Genomic DNA, 26614 nt, shown 5'->3' on the forward strand with positions numbered 1-26614 from the left:
GAAAGGCAGCAATTAAACATTCCCCTAAACCAGCACGAGGCCGTGCCTCTGCCAGTGCCTGCCTTTGCCCATGGAACAGGCAGATTGAGCAGAGAAGCCAACAGTCAGCGGGTGTTCCCCTACCTGACAAGGAAGCAATTGCAACAGCAAACAGATGCTGTCAGGGAGGTCAGGACCTGTTGGTGCAAGATTCCATGCAAACAGCCATACCCACTCCTGCTCTGGACCCAGCAAGCCCAGCTGGGAAGACCAGAGTTCCTACTCAATGGAGAAATAGAATTGCTTTCTGCTACTGTGTGATGCTTTGGGCATCTGGGGCCCTGCAGCACCCACTCCTCACTGAGCATCACTACCTTGCAGACCCCTCAGGCACAGAGCTGGGAACCCCACCTCCTTGTGGAGGTTTCTTTGAGAAGCCCATGAGGTCCCCAGAAGGGTTTGGGTAAGGCCTGCAGAGGGTGCTTTCCATCAGATTTTGGGGAAACGGTCTATGCAAGGAATCCCAGGCAATGCTGAGCCTGGCTCCCTTGGGTACTTAACCAAAGCCACGTCCTTCTGCACATCCTGGGATGGGCCAAGATATCAGTTCTGGCCGTGTCTTGTATCCCACTATGAATAACGCCAGGCTGGAGGGCCCACACACAGCCAAACCAAGTTCCTGGTGTGCAGGTGGCCCGGACAGAAGCCTCATATGGAAGAGCGGAAGGGCCAGGTAGACCTGTCCTCCCTACACCAGGCCCAGTGGGAAGAAAAATGCTACAGGAGCTGGGGAAGGGAGGAACCAGGTGTTCCTGCATGCGTCCTCAGGAGACACAGCTCACAGAGCTGGGAGGAAAGGAGCAGCATGAGCCCAGTGAAGGGCAGCAAGGAAGAAGGGCTTGGGCTCTGCTTGCTGGGGAGATGAAGTTCACAGCTCGGTTGTCAGCAGGGGAAGGGGGGGCTTCCTCGGAGAGGGATGGAGCCGGTGAGTGCGGGTCGTTAGCCTTCTGCTCACATCGGCAGGGGAAAGCAGTTTCATTTGCTGGCCTGATTGGACTGATGAGATTTCCATATTCTTCATTAAGAGGCTGCCAGCAAGCGTGGCTGGGCTGCCATTTCCCATTACTCACAGCCTATCCATTATGCAAAAGGAGAAGGGGAGAGGAACGAGACAGGAGCCCAGATAGTGGCTGCAGAAATCCTGCCAGCCTCAGTGGCACAGGATGCTCAGTGCACACTGCTGTCTTCCTTACCTGCCCTGCCCCTGCAGCTCTCCAGGACCTCCTGGTACTGAGGCTTGGTACCACCTCCCACTCCATCCCACCCCTTGGGCACAGCTTGCCATGGTGCCATTTGATGGGGCTGCATGCGGGCCCAAGACAGGGGTGTGTAAAGGATGCACATCACTCCTGCCTGACCTCAGCTGTCACCTGCAGGCTGTTATCTCTGCAGGGCACAATAGCTGTGGGGATGCCTGCCTCCCCTCCAGCACCTTCTCCCTTTCCCACTGAAGCACAACAGTGACCTAACAGTGGCCTGAGACCCCAGGGGACACAGCAACGTTCCTTGGTTATCACAGAACCACAGTGGTTGGCAAAAACCTTTAAGATCGCCACATCTAGCCATCCACCCATCCCCACCTGCCCCCTAAGCCACATACCTCAATATGACATCAACATGTTTCTTGAACACCTGCAGGGATAGTGACTCCACCACTACTGACGCAACTAGTGTCCCCACCCCTCCCACACATGCAGTAGGAGCCCACCAACAAGACCACACATACCTTGGCTTTGGGGTCAGAGAAAGCCACTGGGGGCTGTAGGGAGGGAAGAGTTAATTGCCCACCCCAGGTACTATCATTAGGTGCTCATTAGCCACGTAGGGCACCCAGTACCTTCCTCCCTGGCCAAGCTCCAGCCTGACAGTAGAAACTGCAGAGCAAATGCAATTACAGCAAACAACAGCCACACACACAAGCGCTGCAATCCACACCTGGCACTAATTAACTTAATTAGCCCTTAATGAGCTACACTGGTCGGAAGGCCTATTTTTACTTAATTATCCCCTAATGCGCTTGGCAGAAAGTGGGAACTCTGATGGATGGAGAGGCATTGCCTAGCTCCCTATGCTCCAGCAAGATGCTCCATCATCCCATGCTCCCAGCCAGCAGGGCTGCCTGTCATGGGGAGGGGATCAAATGGGGATGAGGTGTCCTGTGCCCCATCAGCATCATTCTGGCAAATAGGGTGGCAGGGGCCATTGCTGCCTTGGTGTCTGTAAGGTGACTAATTCCCAAGGATGGTACTTCAAAAAATAGTATAGATGATGGCATATTCGAGTAGGTCTATAGAGATAGTACACAAATAACATGCAAAAGAAGATGGCTCACCTTTAAGATGACAGAGACTCGCTGGGGGCTCCACATAGGAAGGATCTCCAAGAAGAGATCCTTCCCTGGTGATGGTCAGCCCTTAAATGGGGTTTGGGAGAGGTGGAGCCAGGCCCCACCCCTTCCAATCACACAGGTACATCACCTTCACCTGTGGCCCTGTGGCTGACTCGGTGCTCACCTCAGGTGACCAATCAGTGGTTCAGGCCGTGATTCAGCAGTTCCCATACGGTGTCCCAAAATGACTGTTCCCATTGAGTCTGGAAGTGGGGCCAGAGAGGATAGGAAATAAGGTTTAGAGCTCGGCTGGAGTTTTATGTTCTCTGGGGTCTGGCAAATGTTACTCCTGGGAGTGGGCGGCTCCTGGGGGATGCAGGGACGCTGTGCTTCCTATCTGCCTTGCTGCTGGTTTCTGGCTCTCTACTGCAACTCTGGGTTTTGGGAGCAAGGCATGTGGTGGCCATCACGTCACCCCACTGTGCACACCCATTGCAGCAACCTACCGAGCTCCCATTTGGGGCCACTGGCTCAGTTTTCCTCAAGCCCCCATGGGAGTCTCTGCTTTGTTCCCAGGGAGGAATACTTGTCACCGTCATGCCATCGCTTCAGTAGGATGACATCCCTGTCTTAAAGCTGCTTTAACAGGGTCTTTATTTCTCATTTCTTCCTCCTTAAGCTCGTGCTACCCAAAGCTCAGCAAAGCAGGCTGTGTCCCAGGGCAGGGCAGTGTGTCTGCGGCCACCAGGGCCACTGTCTCTCTGATGGCAATGATGGGGCGCACAGGGCTTAGCACACGTGCTGGGAGGGCTGAGGAACAGTGTGGGGGGGCAGCAGAGGGACACAGTCCCCAGGAAGCACGATGTCCCAACGGGACAGCACGCAGCAGCCCCATCCCCAGGAGGCATACTGCCCCAACCTGAGGGTGACAAAGCCACCCTGCTGGCAAGCGGCGGGTGCCGCAGTGACGTTCCCAAAGCCACCGTCTGCGTGGGGACCGCTGGGCACTGCCTGGGGCCACATCCTGCAGCATCCCCAGGGGGAAAGCCCCCGCGCCTCCCACTCTGGCTTTGTGTTTATTTCCTAATCTCTCATTTGAAATGGATATTGGGGGGGGGGGGGGGGAGAGCAGAGATAAATTAACCCCATTCTTCTGGGAAGAATAAAGCGACCCTGCGAGACGCGGCATTGTCGACGAAGGGGACAAATGCTAATTTCTCCTTCCCTCCACCAAACGCCGGAGCGAGAAATGCAAATACCGCTGGCAGAGGGCTGCAGATAAAAGTCTGGGTGTCTGCGTGCAGATGGGTTTGAGTGCCGCGATAAGCTGGCAAACAAGGTAATTAAAATAATTAAAATGCTAAACAAAGGGGAGGATGGAGGAGAGCGGTACAAAGGGCTGGGAGGAGCGCGGAGCCGGGCGGGTCCGCACGGGCTTGGCAAACCTCTCCGGCTTGGAGCGCACGGCCCCAGTGCAGGCAGCTGGAAATGGCTGTTGCAGTCCTCCCTTTTATGAACGACGTAGATTCGGTTTGAAATACCGAAACCGGAGTTATTTTTGTTGCGGGCCGAGAGAAACGCTTTGTTTGACCAAAGGAAAGTTTGATTTAGGGGAGATGTGGAGCTGCCGGGACGGCACTTCCCATTGGGGGCACCATCTGCACCCACACGGGGCTGGGGGCAGTCCGTCCCGGCTCTGCCTTTGCGGCTCCTGGTGCTGTCCCCAGGCCCGGCGCAGGGGACAGTGGCACACAAGGCCTTGAGCGCTGCGTCACCTGCGTGCAGCGTGCCCTGCGGGGCCGCCCCAGCGTGCAAAGTGCAGCGAGCAACAAGGACAGCCCTGCTGGGGTGCACGCAGCGCGCAACAAGCGAGGAGCAGCTGGGACGCTCCTGCTCAGCTGCGCTGCCCCGTGCCAGGACTCGGGTGACCTGGGGAAGCTCCCTGTTCCCAGGGGCCACGTTCCCAGCCCCAGAAGCCGAGCACGGAGCAGAGATGGAGGTGCGGACCCCTCGCGGCATCGCGCTGCGGAGCGGTGGAGCAGCTCTCCCGGCAGCGTGCCTGCGGCCGATCTCCTGTGCGCGCCGTGCTTGGAGGCTGGAGGACAGTTCTTGAACACAAACAGGCGAGCTGTTAGCTTTTCCCTTAGGGCCACCATCCCTTTCGTTTCTCAAATACCCAAATTCAGCCTACATTTAATTCCAATGCCAGGGGGAGGAGGGTGGCAGGGGAAGGACAGCTTCAGTTCGGGTTAGCTGCGGGGGAATGTCTGCGGGGAAAGCGAGGCTGGAGAAGGCAGGGCTGCCCCCGGAAGGTCTCACATCCCTTAGGGACACGGCCTTGCTTGAGGACGTCACCCATGGGGATTTACAGCACGGGTGGCACAGCATCCAGAGTGGATGGCTCCGGGCTGCGGGGCCGGGATAGCGGGCACGGCGGCGGCGGTGACAGGCAGCAGCAGCGAGCGCGTAATTGCAGGCTTTCACCGACAGCAAAACAGCCCTTTAATAAGCACTAAGGAGCGCGGGGAGAACAATCGTCTGCAAAAGGAAACAAACAGTGATTTATTATTTTTTTTCCCGCATCTGCTCCATCCCCCGTGCCGTGGGGCCGGGTGCGGGGCAATGCGGGGCACCGCGGGGACGCGGGACACGTCGGGGCGCGGGGGATGCAGAAGGAGCGCGGATTCCCCGCAGGTTTTCTCCTTTCTCGCCATCCCTGTTATCCCTGCAGATCTCCCAGGGGTGTGGGGATGTCAGAGCCAGCCCTCGACCCGGGCAGAGGACAACAGGTGACCGCAGCCGCCCGCCCGCCCCCGGCTCATCCTGCGCCTCCGACCAATGTGACTCGCATGTGTAATTCATTTTTTAAAGGGGCTTCTTGCTTTCCCCGCTCCCCCTCCTTCCCCGCTGCCTGCTGGATTTTCCAAGCGGAGGGAAGGGGAGAGGGGTATGAATAAAATATCACCGTGACAGCTTATATATATATCCATGAACCCAGGCTGCGAGCTTCATTTTTAAATAAGGAGCTCGACGCCGTTCCCAGGGGGCCGGGAGCGCGCCGGGCCCAAAACAGACGCGCATTTTCCTCTCCCGTCGCATCAGCGCGGAGCCGGGTTAATTACGCCTCTCTGTCCTGATTTAAGTACGGGAGCTTATTCAGTACAACTGTTCCTTTATTAATGATTTGCAACCCAATTTTAACCGGAGGAAGCCGGCAAGGAGGGGGAGAAAAAAAAAAAAGAGAAAGAAAGAAAGAGGGAACCTTTTTGCCAGCGCGCTCCGCTTGCCGCTGCATTTACATAACTTCAAAGTGATGCATTTTTTAAGCCAACCTATTTCTCGGCGCAGCCGGACCGTTCGGGCAGCTCGGGGGTGCCCTGCTGTGATGGGACGCGCTCCTGGGGCCGTTCCCTCCCACTGGGGCGTCACAGGGGGCCGTGGCACAGGGCATCCCACAGCCCAGCCCCGTGTGGGATGAACCCTTGGAGCCACCGCTGCCCCCCACCCCGTGGCCGCCCACGAGCGGAGCTGTCCCGTCGGATGGTGCGGTCCCGTTTGCCGTTATGACACAGCGGTGAGTGAGGGCTTCGTGAAGGGGTGAACGACGAGTCCCATTTTGTTTTCTTTCTGCTTGGAAACGGGCTGGAAAGGGGACGCGGCGCGGGCGCGATGGGTAGCGGGGCCTCGCTGGGAGAGCTGCTAATTATTGAACACGGAGTGAACGACGGATGAGCACGAGGACAAATCCCATCCCCTGCGTGGGGCGAAGGGACGTGGGGACGTGGCTGTCCCCTGGGCACGCTCAGTGTCTCCATCCACCGCCTTGGCTCTCACTGAGCCCCAGGTAGCGCGCTGCTGGCACCGCCTCCCGCAGGAGCCGTTCCCAAAAAGAGCCATTTTCAGAAAAAGCCGTTCCTCCGGGGCTCACCCCGTGGCTGCAGCGCAGCACGAGAGCTCCGTTCCCTGCTTACTTCTGCTCCGGCAACCGGGATTGCAAAAAAAAAAAAATCCCCTGGAAAAAGAGGAGAAAAAAACAAAAGCACCCGTGCTGTGGGAATGGCCGGCTAAACCCCAAAGCCTCTTACCTGGCCACGTCTCAGTGCCTTTGTTGCTGCACCAGCCCCAAATCCCTCTCGTGGCGCGGAGCAGCGCTTTGCAATGAGAGCAGAGCGGTGCAGCCAAGGCCCCGCACGGATGTGGGGTACACCTGTCCATACAGCGTGCCCGGTACACCTGTCCCGGTACACCTGTCCCGGTACACCTGTCCTACTTCCACCGTGCGGAGGGAACAGCCGTCCCGGCATTGCGGTGTGCCCAATGCCCCGTCCTGGCACGATGCTGCCTTCTCCGCAGCCCTACGGGTGTCTCGGCCCCCGACCCATCTCTTCCTCAGCAGCTTCGTCCGCGCATCCCCCCATCCCCCCCCTCCCCAACCTCGTGGCCGCCGCTCCGAGGCCCCGCGCGCTCCGCCGCCCACCGCCACCCGCGGGGCCGTGGGGCCGGGCCGGGGGCGGGCGGCGGGGCCGGGGGCGGGGAGGGGGCGCTCGTCCTCCCGCCCCCCGCGGCTCCGCGCTTCGGCGGCGGCGGCGGCTGCAGACGGGACCGGCGGCGGCGCGGTGCAGGTAGGGCCGGCAGCGGGGCACGGTTCGGTTCGGTTCGGCTCGGCGGTGCAGGGCCGGGGCGCGGAGCCCGGGATCCCCGGGGTCCCGGTTCCTCCCGGGAGCATCATCTCTCCGCTCCCGGCAGCCGGAGCTGTGCGGGGCGCTGCCGCTGCCCCCCCGGACATGGAGCGCTGCGGGGCGGGGAGCTGAGCAACGCGCGAGCTCCTGGGGACGTCTCGGGTGGCGCTGATGGGGACATCCCGGGTGGCCCGGTGGGCTCGGGGCTCCGGGCAGGGTCCGGGCAGGATGCCGTAGGGACACTCGCTTGACGGTGACATGGTGATAGAGGGCGGGAGCCCGCCCAAGAGGGTCGCGCCCTTGGGATGCCGCCCCCACACCCCCTGCTCCTTTCCCTTTCTCCCTGCCCCGCATCCCCTCTCTGTGGGGCCCAGGACCGCTCTGAGCCTCCCAGGGCCACCGCAGCAGCTCCCGGGCTGTGATATACGTGACACAGCGGAGCTGCCTCCTCACCCCCCCTTCCCTCCCAGCCCCACGTCTACCTCTGCAGCCTCCGGTTTCTTTTTTCCCTGTCCCTCTTGTTGCAGGAGCTGCGGGTTGCTGGTATTTTCTTCCCACCTCCCCCCCCCAAACCCGGCCTGTTTTCCCACCCGTGCTCTTGTTGCTTGAGCTCTCGGCTTTGTTTCAGCCGAAAAAAAAAAAAAGAGAAAAAAAGAAAAGAATTAAAGCTTCCCTTGTAAAGTTGGCCCTGGCAGAGCCTCTGGAGAGCGATGCTGCCCGCCAAAGCAGGGGCCAACAGCGGCCCTGATCCCCCAGCACTGGGGACATTTGCTCACCCCAATAAATGCATGCCACCTCCCTGGCACAGCCGTGTCCCTCCGGGCATCGCACAGGCACCCAGGTGACCCCGAGAGCTGTGGGGCTGCGTGCAGGGCCAGCCCCACTGTCGGGCTCCAGTGGGGCCAGAGTGAGCTGCGCCTTCCATGTGCCCAGCTCTGCCTTTGTCTGTGTGGCCGGGGTAGGGGGGGGGGTCCAGCTTTGCTTTTTTTCCCATTTCCATGTGGCTCTGTTAGGGCAGCGCGTCCCCAGGAGGGGATCCCATTTCCCAAAGCTTTGAGCAGGATGGGAGCGCCAGGTGAAGGCACGGACTGGGGCTGGTGCTGCCCACGTCCCTGCACAGAGGCTGCTTTGTGGCCCTCGGGGAGGTGCTCGGTTTCGTGTCACCATCTCAGGTGTCGCCTGCCGGAATCCATCGCCGTGTTTATCAGCAGCGAAGGTTGTGCCGCTGCCTCCGGCCCAGCACTGGGATTTCAATGGGACGCTGTGAATGGTGGCGGGACTGGGAGGGGATCCCTGGGGATGGGTGACACTGCGCACGGCGTGGCCACCGCACCGGGAGGTGTGAGTGAGGACACCGAGCTGTGCTTGGAGGAGCTCGGGGTCACTGCGGTCCCACGGTTCCATTGTACTTCCCACGAGGAGGTTCCCTCTCCATGCAGAGGTGACGTGGGGACCGGGGGGGCACGCGTGTGTTGGTGCCTCTGCAAAGCACCGCTGCCTCATCCCAAGAGGTTCTTCATGGAGCTCCCGTGGTGGGCCTGAACCCCCCATAAACATAGGGCAGAGCACGCCAAACCCAGCTCCATGGGGCCTGGGGGCTGCAGCACTGCAGCAGGGCCGGCCACCCCGCAGGGCTCGCATGGTGTGGCATCCAACCACCCTGCACGGCCCTGCTGCCACCTCTGACCCTGCTGTCCCCGCTCGGCCCCGGGAGGCAGCAGGGCTGTGAGCACAGGGGATGGGGCAGCTGTGCTGGTGGCAGTGACGGTGCCGTGGGCTGCGCCTGGAGAACGAGGTGCTGGGGAAAGGTGGGAGCTCATCCTCACACAGTGCCACATGGGGACATGGCAGCTGTCGGTGGGCGGTGGGAAGGAGGAGAGATGGGGGAATGGGGCTGCGGTTTGTCCCCCCTGCTTTGACCCTTGGGGTGACGCAGGGCTCAGTGGCAGCGCTGCACGCAGTGAGTCCCACGTGTGTCTGGCGTGTCTCTGGGGGCTGGGGACGGTTTGCAAACACATCGCTGTGATTACGGTGGTGACGGCTCCGGCTGCTGCGGTCACAGCGCTGGGGTGTGCGATTCGGTCTCTGCTCCCCCTGGACAGAAGGGCTGTGATCAGAGCCGGCCAAGTGCACGTGCTAATGTCCAACGTCCCTGTAACATCCTCGGTTCAGCCTCAGCCAGGGTCAGCCCCAGCACTGCCATCACGGGGGGAGGGCACCGGGAGGGGACAGCGGGCAGCGGGTGTAAGGGATATTGGGGTGGCACCACTCAGCTCTGGTGCCTCTCGGCTCTGCCCACCCATCTCTGGAAGCTGCGATCTGCAGAGCCCCGGGGGGCTCACGCTGCTGTTACCACTGAGACAAAGAGGGCCAGGCAGTGCGTTACCTTGGCCTTCGTTTTTTCAGCTGGGACCATGGAAATACCGTCACTGAGGTCACTGCAGGAAGGAACGGAGCGGGCATGGAGGTACCAACTGCCACCAGCCCCGACACGAGGGGGCTGGCCCCACATCACAGCACTGTCCCAGCTCACTTTGCAGGGCTGCAGCCCTCCAGCAGGGTGGGATGCAGAGGGTGGCTGTCACCTGCATCCCTTGCTGGGCGCTGCTATCACCTATCTGCCCACCCATGCGGGTGGTGCTTGGCTTTTTGGTGCTGAGAGCTTCCCGTGTGGCACATGCTTATGTCCCCCTCCCCGTCCTTGTGTAACAGTGAGTGGCAGCAGCCATGCCCTGCTGAGCCTGGCGCTGTCCTGCTGCCCGCGGAGCTGGTGGCAGCAGCGTGCCCCACACGGACTTTAATTATTGGCTTTCTTCCTTTGCGGAGTACGTTGGCTGACCTTAATGCAATTAATTAGGGCTTAATCAACTTCTGGTGGCTGTGCACATCTCACGGCCATTGCTGCCTCTCCAGTAGGGTTTATGGGAGGAGAAAGCAGTGGGAAGGGCTGGGATGGGGCTTTAAGGCAGGTCCTGGTGAGCCAGGCACCTGTGGCACTTGGAACATGGTATAGGGCCACTGGGGTGCCAGTGCTGTGCTCCCTCCATTGCCGACCCCATATGTCTGTGCAGTCCCATTCCATCAGGACCCACATCCTGTGGGCTGGCACGTGTCCCCCATGTCCCCATATCCACACCCCGTGACGCTGAGACCCCTCACACTGGCGGCTCACTGCCCAGGGACCGGGAGCGGTGGCCAGAGCCACACCAGCCACCATCTCTGGCTTGTTTGTTTCGCTGCCAGTTCATTAATTTTGAAAAGCTAATTAAGATTCCACAGCCCTTGCCGCCCATCTCTCCTCAGGAGGATCCGCGGTGCCCATGGTGCTGGCCAGCCCCAGCCCTCCCGTTCGCATCCCTCTCCCTGCTGCCAGCAGTGCCACGTGGATGCAGCCCCTCGAAGGCCGGTGAATGGGAAGTGATATTGGGCAATAATCCCCGCGCTCCCCAGGGCGGCCTTCTCATATTGCAGGTTATTAAAAAAACACAAGGCAGGCGGCGATAACCACAGCGCAGGGGGAGCTGGAGCACGGATTGCTGCTGGCCAACCTGCCCCAGTGGGAGGGCTGCGGGGGGTGGCATGGCATGGCAGGGGACAGCATGGTGCAACATGGCATGGCAGGGGACAGCATGACACAGTATGGCACAGCATGGCATAATATAGCACGGCACAGTATGGCCATGCAGGTTGAACCCAGGACAGCATCGCTTCCTCAGGATCAGGCAGCAGGTGGCTGGTTTTGTCCCATAGGAAATGCAGTCCACCAAGGATCCATGTTTACTGGAGATTGTAGTTTTAGGGTTTTTTGTTTTTTGCTGCCAAAATATTGATTTCCTTGCAGGAAGGCTCAGCAAAGCTTAAAACGATTCCTTGCGTGGTTTGAGGAGTTTCTTTCTGGTTTTAAGTCAACATTTCCCCTTAAAATGTCACTCTGGGAAGGCTTCTTTTTTTTTCTTTTTTCTTTTTTTTTAGCGAAGTCAGTGATGACATTTTAAGTGAAGAAGCCGATTTCTGCTTCGTTTCCATATGTCATCTCGGAGTGGGGTGGCTTTATTTTTTCACTCCAGCATCCCCCAGGAGAGGAGTGCGCGGGTAACCTCGGTGCCGCCCCCAAACAGAACCTTTTCACTCCGCTTTGCAGCGGGGAAACTGCTGCAAACCCGCAGAGGTTGTGTCTGCTCCCCGGGGCAGCCCCGGCTCAGCCCCCGCAGCGAACCGCTGTGCGCTAATGGGCACACACGGGACAGACTCCGTGGGTCAGCGTGGGGCGAAGCGTGGCTTTGAGGCTCAGCTCTTCGTGCCTTCTCCCCGCTCTCGGTTCTACTTGTTCGAGCTCACCCCGCCAGCAGCTCGCGCGGATGAGGCTGGAGACCGAAGTTATCGCGCTTCCATTTATTAGGGCAATTATACCTAATGATTCACACGCTCGTGAAGAGTAATTACTCCCAAACACAGCACCGTCGGTGCTCCTACCCAACCTGGGCGCGGTGATTCAGGGATGCAGCTTTCCGCAGGACCCCCCAGCCCGCCGTCCCGTGCGTCGGAGAAGCGATCGCAGACCCCACGGAGCTGCTCCCCCGGCCCCCGAGGTGGAGGAGGGGATCCTGGGGATGGATTTGAGGATCGGAGCTTCCCGGTGCTGCCACGTGGTGGCTTAGGTTAGCGGCACGTGGCTGCGGTGCTCCCTAAGGGCTGAAGGGGCCCCGCGGTGGCACGGCACCTCTGCAGCCGGCGGGCACGGAGGAGGCACAGATCCTCTGCTGTGTGATCTCCGGGCTGGGGTTCCCGCCCCGCCGTGCCCTGGCGCTCGCTCTGGTCCCGCACTCCGTGAGTGTCCGTCAAACAGCGGCGGTCCGAGGGAGGCGATGCCCGGTTTCATTCCGCCCACGTCCACCTTCGGAGCGGAGGAGCCGCGTTTGTTCGCGCCGCTGTCTGGCCTCCTGTCAAGAGCTCCTGCAGGCAGCCTGGAGCTGCTCCTAATGGGCTGCCGGGGGATTTGCACTCTGACAGCAGCGCGCCGGGCGCTGACAGCTCCCTGGATCCGCTCAGCCCAATTCTCCCCGGCGCAACAGCGGCGGGACGCACGGGGACGCTGCAGCGCAGGGGGACGGCTGCACGGGGACCCCGTCCTCCTCCCACCGTGTGCCTGCGGCAGGGGGTGTTTGGGGTGCGGTGGTACGAGCAGACTCAGCGCGAGGATGCTCCAGGATAAGGCGGCGATGTTTGACCCGGCTCGGCGCAGGGGTGCGGCCCCGTTAACGCGGAGCGAGCGGTCACGTCCTGCAGGGCTGCTGCAGCACCCCGCGCTGAAACACCTCTCTTGTTTCACACAGGGCTTCTCTGCCACCCCACGGACCCCCAAAGGAGCTACGGGGGCTCCCTGCGTCCACCCGGGCCGGCACGGAGCACCTCACCGTCCTGTATGGCTTTTTATTCCTATGTGATTATACATCCCGCTTCATATAGGGATTGAAGCCGTGCAAGGCGCTGGGGTCCAACAGCGGGGAGCAGCTCGCGTGCCGCAGCTGCTGAGCTCGGGGGCCCATCACGGCCCTGCTCCGTCCTGCAGCAGCTTCCCTGTGCCGCCAAGCGTGCAGGAGGAGGAGGAGGAGGAGGAAGAGGAGCTGGGTAACGGCGGCAGCCTCAAACGCTCCTCCAGGTTTCTCACGAGGCCGCCACCGCTCTGTAAAGGTTTGCATTAAATCTGTCACGTTAAGGAAAATAGTGGGAATTACTCAGCTCGTGGAAGAGATTAAAGGCAGACCCCTTCCGATCACTTCATAAAGGAAGGGCCCCATTAGCACCTAGTGAAATATTAGCCATTAATCAGGCTGGGCACAAAATAAAACCATCCACATTTATCATTATCGGATCCTTAATGAAGTGATAATGGGAATGCTGGGGAGCTGTGATATTAATGTCTCCTAAGAGGCAAGAGCGGAGCCAAGGGCGGCAGCCAAGGTTTTTAATTTACTGCCATAAAGCTCTCCCTGCTCACAGCACCGCTGCTCTCGCGGCCATCGGCAGCTCCTGTGTGCACCGCTGGGGGAAGGAGAGCATCGCACCCGGGCTGCTCACACCGCCCGCCCGACAGAACACAGCACGGGAGAAAAGGAGGGAAGACAAGGCCACCAAGCTCGTGCAGAAAACAAGAGCCCAACACACCTCTGACTCCCCCGGGCTACCTGTTTCCAGCACCTCCCACAGAGAAAGGGAAGTTATTGTGGAACACCCGGCACGAAGCGGCTTCTCCCGTGCTGCAGCCCCCCGACAAGCTTCGTGACACCTGGCAGCTCTCCTCAAGCAGGGCTCCAAGCTGTTTGTCAGTGTAAGCAAGCTCGGGCATGCTGCATGAGACCTTCAGTTCTGAAGCACAAAGGAGCTGTGGGGATGCGGTTCCCCCCCGGGGTCAGAGCTGGGTTTTGAAATCCCTGGTGCCACCAAGCACGAGGGCCATGGGCAGAGGCTCAGGTTGGCACCGAGACTGAGACAAAGGGGTTGTCCCCCTCAGCAGTCCTGCCAACACCCCTACTGGTTAGCTACCAGCTTAACAAAGCAGGAGGTGCCACAGCGTCCTCACAAACCCACCCTCCAATCCCCCTCTGAGCAGAGCACAGTGGCTGCCCGGTGACACCGCTACTCACCGCGCTGGCAGGACAGCGTGTCTGTGCCACGAGATGAGACGAGCCACACGGAGCAGGCTCATCTGTCTGAGTCAAGTGTGTGCCATTCAGTTAGGGCTGGATTTTCAAAGGAGCTCAGCTCCCACTCAGGCTCTGTGACAAACAGGCAGGGTTTTCAAGGGAGTTGAATGTTGGTCACACCGCTGCTGAGCTGAAGTCCTCTGAACAGGCAGCTGGCCATCATGGGCCTGCCCCTACAGGCAGAGCTGTCTAAGATTCAGCCCCACGTCCTGGGGAACCCAGCTCCTCTCTGCTCTTCCATAGTCATCAGTGAAGCCAGCATCACCACGGTGCTTTCAGGGGGTGGGGGAGCAGCTCCCTGTCAAAGCAAGGCTCTGGCTGCTTTGCCCTCTGATCAGTTCAGCAGCATGGGTCAGGAGAACTGAGTGTGACGACTTCTTCGCCTTTTGTTCTGCAGAATTAGCAGTTAATCAGAGTGACAGTGACTTCTGCCTCTGCACAGAAGAAAGGTCAGTGGCTCAGGCTGGATGCACGACTGTTTTCTGACCAGTTGGGAAACAACACCAGGAAAGCTCACAACACACAGACCCGCCGGCACAGGGGCTCTCCTGGGATCAGAGAGGGCTCCCACACTGCACTGGAAGTTGTCCCCAGCTGCTGTCCCACGCCACCCACAGCTGAGGCTGTCACAGCGGTGCTGGCTCTCTGCAGAAGTGCTAAGTGCAACATCCACGTCCACAGTATGACTGCTTACCTTCCTCTGATCCCAATTACAAGAACTTGAGTGTTCCTGACACTTTTACTGTGGATTTGCTTTTCCTAATTAGTAGACTCTTTCTGTCAAAGATATTAGCACCCTTGACAGCTAGCCCTAATTTAAGTCATTTCATCTGCAATGTTTATGGCCTTATTTACCCCTGCTCCTAATTAAATGCATCTGAATATCTGCAGAGGGAGCTCTCATCATCTGTCCGTGGCTCTAATTAAAATAAGCTGGACGTCCATGACGTTGGTGCCTGTCAAGCCAGTCACCAGGAGGTGATGCCCACGCTGGAAGCGGCTGAAGAAGGCATAGGAGTCATTGTTGCTGAGAAAGGTCTCCGCATCGAGGCCTTCCTGCAGAGCCTCAGCCACCAGCTCCGGGCTGCAGAAAGCCCCTGCTGCCTCTGTAGGCCCGTCCTGCCCGTCTGTTCCCCCGCTCAGGAAGATGACATCACAGCTGCCCAGGCTGCTGGCCTCAACACGCCGTGCCCTGTGCAGCCCCAGCCCCACGCGCAGAGCCAGCTCTTGGTTTCTCCCTCCCTTCCCGGTTCCTTGAAGCTGAACCGTAGTTTCTCCTCCAGCCAGGATGCAGACTGGTTTTTGAGGCTCCAATCCCTGCAGGGTCCGCAGAAACTCAGCCATGTTCAAGCCCGGGATGTCTAATTCTGCTGCCAGCTGCAGGAGATTCCCCCTCACCTCGGTCCCCTGAGCTCCCTCCACAAGGCCAGCCAAGCGCAGGCAGAGCAAGCGGATCAGCTGGCAGTACAGCTCAGCAACACAGCCAACGTCCCCACAGACAGCTGCACTGAGAATCAGGGTGGCATAGCCCAGGCCCTCTGCTTGGCGCTTGGCCTCGGCCAAAGCCAGCGTGTTTGACCCAATGATGACGTTGCAAACATGGGAGTAGTGTTCTGCAGCAGTGGGCTTGGTGGGAGAGCTGGACAGGACCGTTTCCACGGACCTGGGCAGACTGTGCAGCAGGTTGTATTTGGTCAGTATCTGAAGGCAGTCTTGGACGCTGTGGGAGCTGGCAGCAGTGGGCCCACTCGCTATGATGTCCAGAGGGTCACCAATCACATCGGAAAGGATGAGGCTCACCACCTGCCAGGAGCAATGCCAGTGCATTACTGAGGGAGGCAGGGACGGCTGACTGCACAGCAGTGCTGGCGTACACACTGCCCTGAGTTACACTTGTGCTACCCCCATCTCAGAGCAGTTGGAAACAGGGGCAGATCCTGGGCCATTTTCATTTTAAGGTACTGTGAGAGCCACCTTGTTCTTTTGGAACCCACAGACTGACAGTGCCCTTTGATGCTGGGCTGTCACAGAGGAAGACATAACTGATGTCACTGCACTTGGGCGCATAACCCAGCGTGGGTTCAGCCCATGTGCCAGTGAGAGAACGGCCCCTGGGTGAGCTAAGTTTCTGAAAGCACAGTGGGATTGAGCAGAGCCATGGACCAGCATGATGGAAACTCCTACTAGATGAGGGCAGGGGTCTGCTGAGTGTTGCAATTGGATGGCCAGGTCTGAATTCCCTTCCTCTACCCCTCTCTCCCTGACAGTCTGGGTCCCCAGTGAAGTCACAAACATGAAATAGCACACAAATGTTGTTCGCTCATTGAAAAAAACAAAAAAGCCTCAGCACTTCAGTCAGTTGTTTAAACCACTGCTTAGGAGGCAGACCTCTGTGCAAGGAGGGGTTTCCTATGGTTACCTGTGCGGGATACGCAAGGCGGGCCAGCCCTCCGCCCTTCAGCAAAGACAGCATCTTCCGAACGGTGTTCAGCTCCTGTATGGCAGCTCCTCGGGAAGCCAGCACCTTTGTGAGCTGCTCCTTCTCCTCCAGGAGAATGGGAGGGATGGGCGCAGGCAGCAGGGCTGATCCACCCCCTAGGATGCAGAAGAGACGGTAGGAACTGAGTGCACGTTACAGTGGGACGGGAATAAAGTTGGGCTGTTCAATAGCTGAGCAGGAGTAGCCTTTCCCCTTCCCTCAGCTGTCTGTAGAGGGAAGGCAGAGCTGGCCAGGGCAACGGCAAATGAAGTCTCCTTCAGCAACAGGCTTTAATGATGGCAGCCCTGCACTGTCCGCAGTGAGCTACACTTCACACAGGCAGCATAAACCTCACTGGACCAGGGCACCACACATCTGCAGTGTGGTGAGGAATGCAGAGAAGGGCCAGAAATCCCTATCCCCACTATATCAGGCTACTAGTGTCTTCCCACACCCAATTTCAAGGGCTCCCTGGATAGGTAAGCAGTAACACACTTCAGGACTCACAGAGCACGAAGCACTGAGTAGATGGAGATGCTGTAGGCTTTGCTGGCTCCATTTATTCAACACAGCACATTGAAAAGAAAAAAAAAGCTATGGCTGCACTAAGATAGAAAACTACCCCCCTAACTGCACACATCTAGGTCTGGGAGGGAAAAAAAAGGAACAAAATAACATAGGACAAAGCTCACCCAGGGTGACAGTTTTATCAATGAAAATCTCATCAGGGCAACTGACACAAGTGGGCATTGCAAACATACAAAAGGCAAAAAAAAAAAAAGATTAGAATGGAAAAGTGAAATGGGAGGAAAATACAGAATAGAAAGGGGAAAAACATGAGTAGAGACTGAACATGCACAAAAGTACAGCTGAAAACTACCGTCAAAAGGCAAAATCTGCTCAGAGGCTTGGGATAAATCAGCATCAATAAAACATGATGAGCAAGAAAAACAAATGCAAATGCCCAGGTTTCAGTCAATAGCCAGGATTGGAGCTGAGAGGCAGGAGCAGGTGGGGACTGACTGCTGTGTGGGAGCACACGTGCACCGGGAGCTGCAGCCTCAGGTAGGTCCTGATGGGCTGAGGAGTCTCCTGGAGACACCAGCAGCCAAAGGACAGGAGGACACCCAGGGGAATCCCTAGCGAGAACAGCTAGATGTCAGCCACTTGGGTGTTTGCCTAACAGCTATGTGCTCTCTGCATATCACGCTCCAGCAACCACAGTGGAAACAATGACAATCACCAAGCAGAGACCAAGTGGTTTCAGCAGAGCTCCTCCAAGCCCCTGCTTGGTTTTGCCCTGAATCACCCAGCTGAACTTGACCCGTGGCAATGTCACTGCATCCCTCTGATGAACAATATCCACTTCTTTCTCTATACAGCCCCTGGCCTGGGAACATTCTGACCCAACACTCAGGGCCTGGGGGTGTTTGCCTGGATGTGGTCAGGGCTGACCCCTCAAGGCGTGTAGCTCCCTGTGTCAGAGGCTGGGGCATCATTTCCACTGCCCACAGTAATAGCAAAGCTCTAAGGAGGGTTGTGCACAGCTACATGTGGCCAAGAAACTGGAAGGGCTGCAGCAGCAGCAGGGGCCCTCAGCAGAGCCTATTCCCTGGCATCCCCACCTGAGATGAGCACGAGGAGCAGGTCATCTGCTGACAGGCCCACAACCAGCTCCCGAATGGCATTTGCTCCCTTAAGAGCCTCTGAGTCAGGGAGGTTGTTCCTGGCACCTTCAAAGACCTGGATTCTACTGTGTGGCTTCAGCAGCATCTCCCTGCAGGGGAAGGAAACGCAATCACACCATTGGCACGAGCACTTGTACAGGTAGCCAGGCTGTCAAACAGCAGAGAAACACGCCTGGTGCAGCAGAGGGGAATGGAAAGTGGACATGGGGGGCACCAGAATGAGGGCAGCTGAAAAGTCTGAGGGTGTTCACAGCAACATCCCACAGAGGACAAATCTGGTAGTTGACTCCCACTCAAACTGGACAGGTGTGGGCTCTCTTACTGCATTCCTGCTTGCTGCAGGCTCTCCTGGATGCCTAGTGGCACACTGATGATCCCCCGAATGAGGTGGTCTCCCAGGATCTCCTCTGCTGCTGCTGCCATCCCCAGCACAGCTTTGCCAAAACCCACCAAGTACAGGTCCCTCTTCAACAGGAAGGCTCGGCTGTTCACCAGCAGCTGAGGGCATCCCCCTCCCTGGAGCTTCAGTGCCCTCTTCAGCATTGGGGCAGGCCGGACGGTGCCCACAGCGCTTCGGAAGAGGGACAGAGCATGCTCACGGAGGGACATGGTGCCAGGGCGACACTGGTGAGTCCTCAGGCAACCAAAACCCCCCGACCTGCAAGTGAAAGCAACTGTTTTCATTAGCAAAAGAGGCACGGAAAACGAGGAGGCGAAACTACAAACCATGGAGCACTAGCTCCTGTTTTCTCTGCAGTAACGTGCCATATTGGCTGCATTTTCCCACTGCTCCCCAGGCAGTAGAGAAAGAAGTGCAGTGTCACATTCAAACTACCTGTCAGCCTTTGGTTCCCCTGCAATCCCATCACCTCCTGCAGGGAAGGTGAGCCCTGCCAACCAGCTTTTCCATCACTGTACATTTGCCACTGGCAAGCCATCATTTCAATTTGCTCAGCATTTGACACCCTTCCAAACCATGCAAGCTGCTCTCTGTCCTGGGGAGAGCAGGGCGGCCGGGTGGAACAGCTTTTCGCTACATGAACTCTCTTCCACACACGAGCCAAATGCTGAGCTCATTCTCTGGTCATGCAGTGCCCCGTGCTCCCCTGCAACATCAGGCACAGACTTTGGAAAAACAAGAGGCTTGTTAGCAGCCTGAACCCTTGCTGCTGGTAGCTGCAGAAAGACCAGGAATGAGGTTTCCCCATCGAAAAGCAAGTTAACACGCAGCTTCATTCTCCTTTATTTTTCAGTTCTTTCATTATCCATTCAAATAATGTTTAGAGCCCAAACAGGACTTCAGATCCAGGCAAAGTCCCCAGCTGGGTCTGTGAAAGCACATCTGAGTTACTGTCTACTATTAGAATTACATGCAACAGATATGAGCATGGACTGCAGAATCTCAGCTGCTCAAGGGCAGACACTCACCCAGACAGTACAGAGGCGAGCACGCACTGTTGATGCCCTCCCAGCACTCCTGCCCTCCATTAGCTGGCACAGAGCTCATTGCTGGTTTCTCAGAACCAAGGACCCCTGTGATCTGCATCTCTCCTGCTCATGGCAATTGTGAGCAGGCAATTAAGGTAGGGTGCCAGGAGGCTGAGGCAGCCCTGGCAATATTCTTAATTGTAGAAACATTCAAATTACCTGCCAGTTAATTCTCTCTCTACTGAATAGATGCGTTTCAGGGCAAGGCCAGCTTCTGCCTCCTCTTCTGAGAGAACACACAAGTCCAGAGTTCTCTTTGTCCTAATGCTCCCACAGCATTGCAAGGTGTTAATCATTAAGCCAACAAGCTTTCCAACAGTTCCTCTGGGTCTAAATCTGCCTTATTTTCCTGCAAAGACAAGGGACAGACTGAAAGGCTCTGTGTAAGCTTCCATACAAGCACCATCTCAGGCAGCGAAACTTGGGCACACACTGGATATCATTGGAAAAAAAGGGCCTGCAGACAAAACCAAGTGGTGATCACTGGTTCGCTGGATGAAAAAAGATTCAACACTTAAGAGCTTTAAAGGCAAAACCCAGGGCAGATAAGTTATGTATTTGAATTCCCTTTAGGACAATTCTTTCAATCTTGAGATGAGAATGAGATAAGAACAAGAGTTCCTGACCACTTTGTTAACAAGTTCCTAAATCTCATGGCAGCTGGGGCTGTAAGCAGTTTAAACCACTGAGCCTCAGCCTTCCTACAGTGAGGACTTGAATAACTGTGCCAGTGAAGTGAGACATACACCTCTTAGGAGCTGAGACTGAATATACAAATATATATATGAATGTATACAATAAGCAATTGTTCACCACTCACTGCTCCATGCCCAGCTAGCTGCCTTGGTGAGGGGAAGAGCCAGATGAACTCCCACTCCCTTCAAAACTCTCCTTTCATGTGATGTCACGTGGTACGGAATATCGCTTTGCCAGTTGAAGTCAGCTGCCCTATTTCTGTCCCTTCCCAGCTCTCCACTGAAAAAATGTAATGGCCTCAGCTCTGCACAACACTGCTCAGCGCTAACAATAAACACTGGTATGTTATCAACACTGCTTTTCACCTAGAACTAAAACACAGCATCATACCAGGCACTCTGAAGTAAATAACCCTGTCTCAGCTCAAACTAAGACAGTGAGTTTAAGAAAATGAAGCCCTAAAGCTTTTAATAGGCTCTGCCTTGATGTTTCTGTGCATGGTTGACCCTGAAGTCCAGGGGAACTGAGCAAAATCAGACCTGCAACTGCAGAGCCTGTCACATGTGGCCTCCCAGCAGCTCCACTCAGCTCCAGCTCCAGACATGACACAGCAGGCACAAGTCATTTAAAAGCAATCCTCTCCTGGTGGAGCTGAAAAAATAAATGCCAGCCTAATTCATCTAGCACTTGTGTACACACTGCTAATGCTTGCTCTGGTCTTGAAAGCGTTTCACTACAATAGCAGGCATGTCATCTGTTTTCTGTACTCTGAACTCAGGCTGTAATTTAACCACAAAGACTCAATCCAAAGTCTGTTGAAATTAGCACATGTGCTTTTTTCCTTTGCTTTGGAAGACTTTAAGGCATACTGTCTGCACAGCAGCCCTTACACTGACCTCAGTGCACAGGTGTAAATGGAGAGCAAACCCATGGCAACTCTCACTGCATCCAGAGGTTATCCAACTGTACACCAACACAACAGAGAGCTGCATTCAGCACAGACGCGTCAGCTTTGGAGGTCTCCATGTGTAACTCTGCTCCCTGTCATTTCTGATTAGGCACACAGGCTTACTGGAGGCTCCCCGAAATGGGTGTGCTGCTAACGATGTCACAAATCCATTTTTATGTAATTTATACATCTCAGGCACTGGGTACTAAATGTCAACAAGGAACAGCTATAAATCATGCTGAGAAATTCACTGTAGATATTAAAACACACACACACACACAAATAAGTACTCATTTTACCAGGGCTTTAAAAAACTTTTAAAAATTTTTAAGAAAATTGAACACCCCACAACCAGGGAGGAAGTGCACAGAAAGGAAAGATAACCCAAATAGCAGCTCTCAGACTGCCTCCATGGATGGAGAGTATAGAAATGATGAGACTTCCAGCAAGCTGCTACATCTCACACATGGGAAAATACCACCCTCACACCACTGCATTCTCCTCTCCTCCTTGCTTTCTGGGAGGAATCCAGGGTGGGAGCAGGGGCTTATGAAGCAATTCCCATTGCTTCACATACTAATCGTCATTTCCCACTTTCTCAGGGAAATCACATAGGGATGAACAAGCCCTCTTCTCTGAGGTCACACACCATAGGTGTGAGGCAGTGGTTTTTCACCTTCCCTTAGTCCCTGCTTAGGACAGCTGGGAGCTGGGGAATACTCTTTCAGAAAGTTTTCCATAAAGTTCACACTAATCTTAGGAGGAAAATGATGCTGAGAATCACCCATTAGCAAGAGAGCAGGAGGACTGTAAGGAGCTTAGATTAATCCCCTTTCAGTAAAAACTTCCTCAGCTTTCGTTGGTGAATAACATTCACCATCTACATACTTGTTTGCATGCATTACCAGTATAATTTCCTTCTTCACAGGGCTCCTCCTAAGTCAGCAGAAACTTCCACTGCTAACTCTCACTACAAAAAGCAGCAAAACCCCAGCACTTCATTTTCACCTTCTCTGGGAAAAAGGGAGGGACAGGAGCTGGACTGTGATAAAAACACAGGCAAAACACTCATTTGCACTACCTTTCATTAACTTTTTAATTAAAGCAATTCTGCAGGCAAGGAGCCAATGTCAGAAGGAGACAGAAACAATCCAGCACCAGGGCAGGCATGTGGCAAGCTGCCAGGTAAATTGGATGGTGGCAAGAGACCAAAAGCATAGACACAGGAGGGAACAGTCTGAGCCATAAGCCTGGAGTCACACTGGGGAGGGAACGCACACAGACGAGCTGTCTGTGCCTAGGCAGTGCCTCTGCCTCACTCCATGGCAGATATTTGGAAAGTGGAAAAATATTCCCTTCTATGGGCTAGTTTCCCATCAATGAGCAGAGCTGAGTTATTCTGGGCACTATAGTTTGAGGTTTGTTTGAGGGTTCTGGATCACAGACTTGTGGTTTTCTTAAGGTTGGGGCAACTGGGTTTACTGGAGATTGATTCAGCCACACAGTCCCAGTGTTTCAGGTGGTGCAAGGTCTGAGGATGCTCTGGGACCTCAAACTTAATTGAGATCTTCAGGGTTCTAAGGCAGTTTATTTCTAATGCATCAGGACTTCTATAGTTTGCTCTCAGTATGGCAATGATTGGTGGCTGGCCCACAGCATAGAGTGTACAGGACTCCAGAATCCCTGAGGGATCAAACCCCAGTCCTTGGGAGAACAATTCTGAGTTCAAGCTGTAAAAGACCGATTACACCTTTGTTACAGCAGTAAACTACCAGATACAGCAAGTTTTAAGTGTCTCTTGCTATTCCTTCTACTTTCTACACAGCGTTCCTCTGTCCTCTTGGTAGGTAAATTACTGTTACTCACCGAGGCTTACCGCTTCCATTTTTCATGTGGGAATTCACCTATGAAGTACAGCACCGCAGTGATTTTACTGCATCCAACTCCCATGTTCCCACTTACTGACATATCTCTTCTATCATTTGATAGATCAAATTTAATTTGCCTGCTGAGCCCTGCTCAGATTCAAACTCCGTGTTCCAGGTGGTCCCAAAAGCATCACAAGAAAATTTTGTAGGAGATGCACTGAGACCAGGAAGAAAACAAAGCAGTAAAGTTTTGTTCCAAGTGACTACTTGGGAAGGATTAGATGGGGGATTTTTCAAGACTAATCTCTTTAAATGAAAATTTCAGAATTTGATTATGTTGCTAATCTGCATGTGGATTTACATATAATTACCACACTGCCTCAGTCATATTTTGTAAAAGAGAAAATATCTGCAGCTAGGACGGACCAGCTGGGCACTGCTCTGCTACAAAGAGCCCAGGACACAAGCAAACGTTCAGGAACAGGGTGAGGGGTCCTTCTGTCTTTGCTCACCACAGTGCTCCTGCAGCAGTTGCTGAGAAAGAGAAAGGTGATGGACAGAAGAAGCATGAGGAGACCAGAAAGCTGTACAAGGTTTACTAGGCAGGGCAGGAAAAGCAGGAATGAGTCCGAGCACCTTTGTTTCAAGAATATGCTGAGCTCTGGAAAACACAGGAGTCCTAATTTCTAATAGATGGCTTTCCAAATGTTTCTTAGAAAAGAAATATGTTGCTCTCATAACTGATTTACTCATCAGGAAAATGTCAACAGGGTCTCTCTGCCTTTGATGAGGAACGTAGCCTAAGGCTGAACACAGAGAAGATAAGTGTTCTGTTCAGCATTTTATATATATAGATCAGTATCATTAGTAAAAAAAATTAACTGTGTTTGACATATGCATCTTACTAGTTTTTCTAGGTCACACTCCCTTCACTCCCTATATACCTTTTGGAAATGATTTTTCCTTGCACTGGGGATTGTAGGACAAATTTTTCACTAAGAATCCTTCTGTAGCTAAATGCAGAACAGTACTACCCTGAAGCCAAGTCCACGCCAAATCTACTTCCTTTCATGCTGTAATTTCTCAAACTCCCTATTCTGAGTCAACTCACAATCAAAGTTGAGAGTAATTTAGAATATGGGGAAGGATCACAGTATTCTAGAGAAGATGAAAAGTTGCCAGCCTAGAGGACTCAAATAATAGAAAGGACTCAAATTCAGTACTGCAAAATACAAGGGCATGCTCTTTGGAATAGGAAAAGAAAAAAAGAGCTCCTTAGTTGAAAATAACACAAAGAGAAAAAGGCAGGAATATTAATCAGTCACAGGATGACAATTATGCCTGCCCTATAGGCTGAGATGATAGGCTATGGAGAAAGCAGAAAGCAGCACACGTGATCTACCTTGACTTCAGTGACACTGCTCTCATTAGCAAGCTGAAGAAGTTCTGGCTGGGTAAATGTACTGCTCTGCTGGTTGCAAAGCAGCTTGACCACTGCTCACACAGTGCAGACATCAGTGGCTCTGTGTCCAGATGACAGCTGGTAATGAACAAGGAAGTCCTGAGTTGCAATCAGGGTTTATTTCACCCCACAACTTCCTTGGTGATCTGAGGACATTGACTACTTAGTATTTTTAATTAATTCTATATTCCACTAACACTAACCTGGAGGAGGTGCTAACATACTGTATGGTGGAGTCACCTTTCAGAGGCACTGTAATGAACTCAGCAAGAAGTGTGAAGTTTTGCTGCTGGGACAAGATACATACCTGCACCAGGGCAGGCTGAGAACCAACTGGTACAACCAACTTAGAAGCAACCTGTTTGTAGCGACAAATAATTGAAGGGCAGTTAATGAAGACAACAGATACAAGATCTCGGTAGTGGCAGAATGTATAAAATGGCCACAATTTGCAGCTTTAGATGTTCACATCAGACAGGAGCAAAAAGTTATTTATAGGGAGGACAGCACAGCACTGGATCAGGCCAGCCAGAGGAGCTATGGGCCTTGTGCTAGGATGAGACAATGAGGTTCCCTCCCCCCAACACTTCTGAGGTCACGTGTTGTACAAGCAAGGATTCCAAGGCACCACGTTTAGTTTCAAGAGCCCAAAAAGCAATGCCTTTACACAAGCCTTCAGTCATAGCTAGCTCATAGTGACCTACACAGAATCATTACTCCCAGAAGAGTCCAAGGAAAATCTATTCACCTGAGTGGTGTTCTTTCCAGAAACACTTCTTGGAAATTCACATGCACTCATCCAAGCTCATGCAAGGCCTGTTTGTATTGTGCAAGTTACAGTGGTGCCTAATAAAGAAATATATAGGTAGAAGGACTGCATTTGATCAATATTACTCAAACAGCAAATAAACCTTCTTTCTATTAACTAGTTTTGCAGGGGCATCATCTATAATTCCAAACTAACGTGACACTTCGCTAGGAGATCCAATTATCCTACCAGATATACTCCAGCTTGGTATAAACCAACAAACTAAGTTCCAATGACTGGGGAGAAAGGCAGAAAAAAGAGTAAAAAGGGAGTGACAAAATATCAGATCAAAAACCCACAGTGTAATACTCTAAAACTTGGCTAGGCATCATAGATGCTTTGAAGTAAATTGTCTTATGATGGTATTGGCAAGTCACCTTCTGGGCCCAGATGAGATAATCCAAGCTTTGATGCAACATACAGTGTGCAAGAGGCATGCTGTTCTGAACTTCTCTTTTATTATGTGAAAATTGATGGTAGTTTTTGAACTGACCTGCAATGGAGCAGCTGAACCTGAGATCCTCTGAAGCAGTGGAAGCACTTTCTGTGGAGGTTCCTGAGGCACTGGTGTTAAAATCTTGCATCCATCTCATAACAAAAACTTGGTGAATCGTTCTGACATTGCAATAGCAAAGGGTACATCAAGCTAGGTGCCAAAACCTGCAAGGGTGAGCGGTAGTAAACAAGCAGTAAAAGGAGACATCTCAAAAAAGTCTGTTGTTTAACTGACTAAAAGCTGTACACAGCTAAAATAATTATGTATTTGAACGACATACAAAAAGACCTGTCAACTTCCCAGGCTTATGGCTGTTTGACCACCAGAGGGCAATATTATTCCTACGCAAACTTGTGGAGCCGGACAAGGGAAAATGCAATTAACGTTTACAAAGGCAACTTCGGCTTTTGCTTTTTATTGGTGTTTTGTTTCTTTAAAGTTTCTCCGAGACCGAGATAACAAAAGATTTCTGTTTTTTTCTCTTAAAATTCACCCACCAGGGTGCTGGAAATCATCACAGTGGTGGGAGATTCTCACCACTATTATAATACCTCAGCATATAGGAAAAATAGAAACATGAAGGCAGAACTCGACAGCGATATTTGCGCTGGGTAAAAGCACAGTCCCGAGGTGTCTGCACCTACCTCAAGAGCCAAGATATCTTTGTTGGAAGTTCTTTAAGTGTTGTCAGTGCTGTAAGACCACAATGCTCCAGCCCTCGTAACGGTGCAGACCCCTCGAAGGCCCCTTCATAGAATTAAAAGAAAATAAATATAAGGAAAAGACCCAGAGTATGACTAAACGCGGAATTTTAAGCAGAAATTCAGTCAGTGAGCCTTTTAAGTAAGGCAGAACTACAGCAGGGATTGAACCCAGAGCCAACCCGTTCACCCCGACCCGAGGAAGAGCCCCCCAACCCGTTTCCTCAC

At 54.2% G+C, this 26614-nt stretch overlaps 1 protein-coding gene across 2 annotated transcripts; it reads right to left on the bottom strand.

Annotated features, from left to right (window-relative positions):
* Window positions 1-13723: 13723 nt before the first annotated feature.
* GLYCTK (glycerate kinase) lies at window positions 13724-26427 on the bottom strand. 2 transcript variants are annotated; one of them, XM_065749318.1, is made up of 8 exons: window positions 26330-26427; window positions 25683-25849; window positions 20642-20753; window positions 19566-19755; window positions 18241-18576; window positions 17856-18007; window positions 16171-16346; window positions 13724-15554 (listed from the first exon to the last, which is right to left on the bottom strand). In XM_065749318.1, the coding sequence occupies exons 4-8, from the start codon at window positions 19700-19702 to the stop codon at window positions 14655-14657; spliced, it is 1701 nt and encodes a 566-aa protein (XP_065605390.1). In that variant the 5' UTR covers window positions 19703-19755; window positions 20642-20753; window positions 25683-25849; window positions 26330-26427; the 3' UTR covers window positions 13724-14654. The 2 variants fall into 2 exon arrangements, with proteins under 2 accessions (XP_065605390.1, XP_065605391.1); XM_065749319.1 differs by lacking the exon at window positions 20642-20753.
* Between the last annotated feature and the right edge of the window lie 187 nt (window positions 26428-26614).

This window comes from Cyrtonyx montezumae, unplaced genomic scaffold, assembly GCF_038088225.1.
Source record: "Cyrtonyx montezumae isolate F1298 unplaced genomic scaffold, pur_monq_1.0 scaffold_6, whole genome shotgun sequence".
Taxonomy (NCBI): Eukaryota; Metazoa; Chordata; class Aves; order Galliformes; family Odontophoridae; genus Cyrtonyx; species Cyrtonyx montezumae.

Bases quoted from the DNA above. Each gene is read 5' to 3' on its own strand.
- GLYCTK (XM_065749319.1), bottom strand. From the start codon at position 19,702: ATGATTAACACCTTGCAATGCTGTGGGAGCATTAGGACAAAGAGAACT. The intron at 18,577-19,565 runs GTAATTTGAATG...TTTCACTTGCAG, and splicing joins GAGAGAGAATTAACTGGCAG to GTCGGGGGGTTTTGGTTGCC. The intron at 15,555-16,170 runs GTAACCATAGGA...TGCTCCTGGCAG, and splicing joins GCCTTGCGTATCCCGCACAG to GTGGTGAGCCTCATCCTTTC.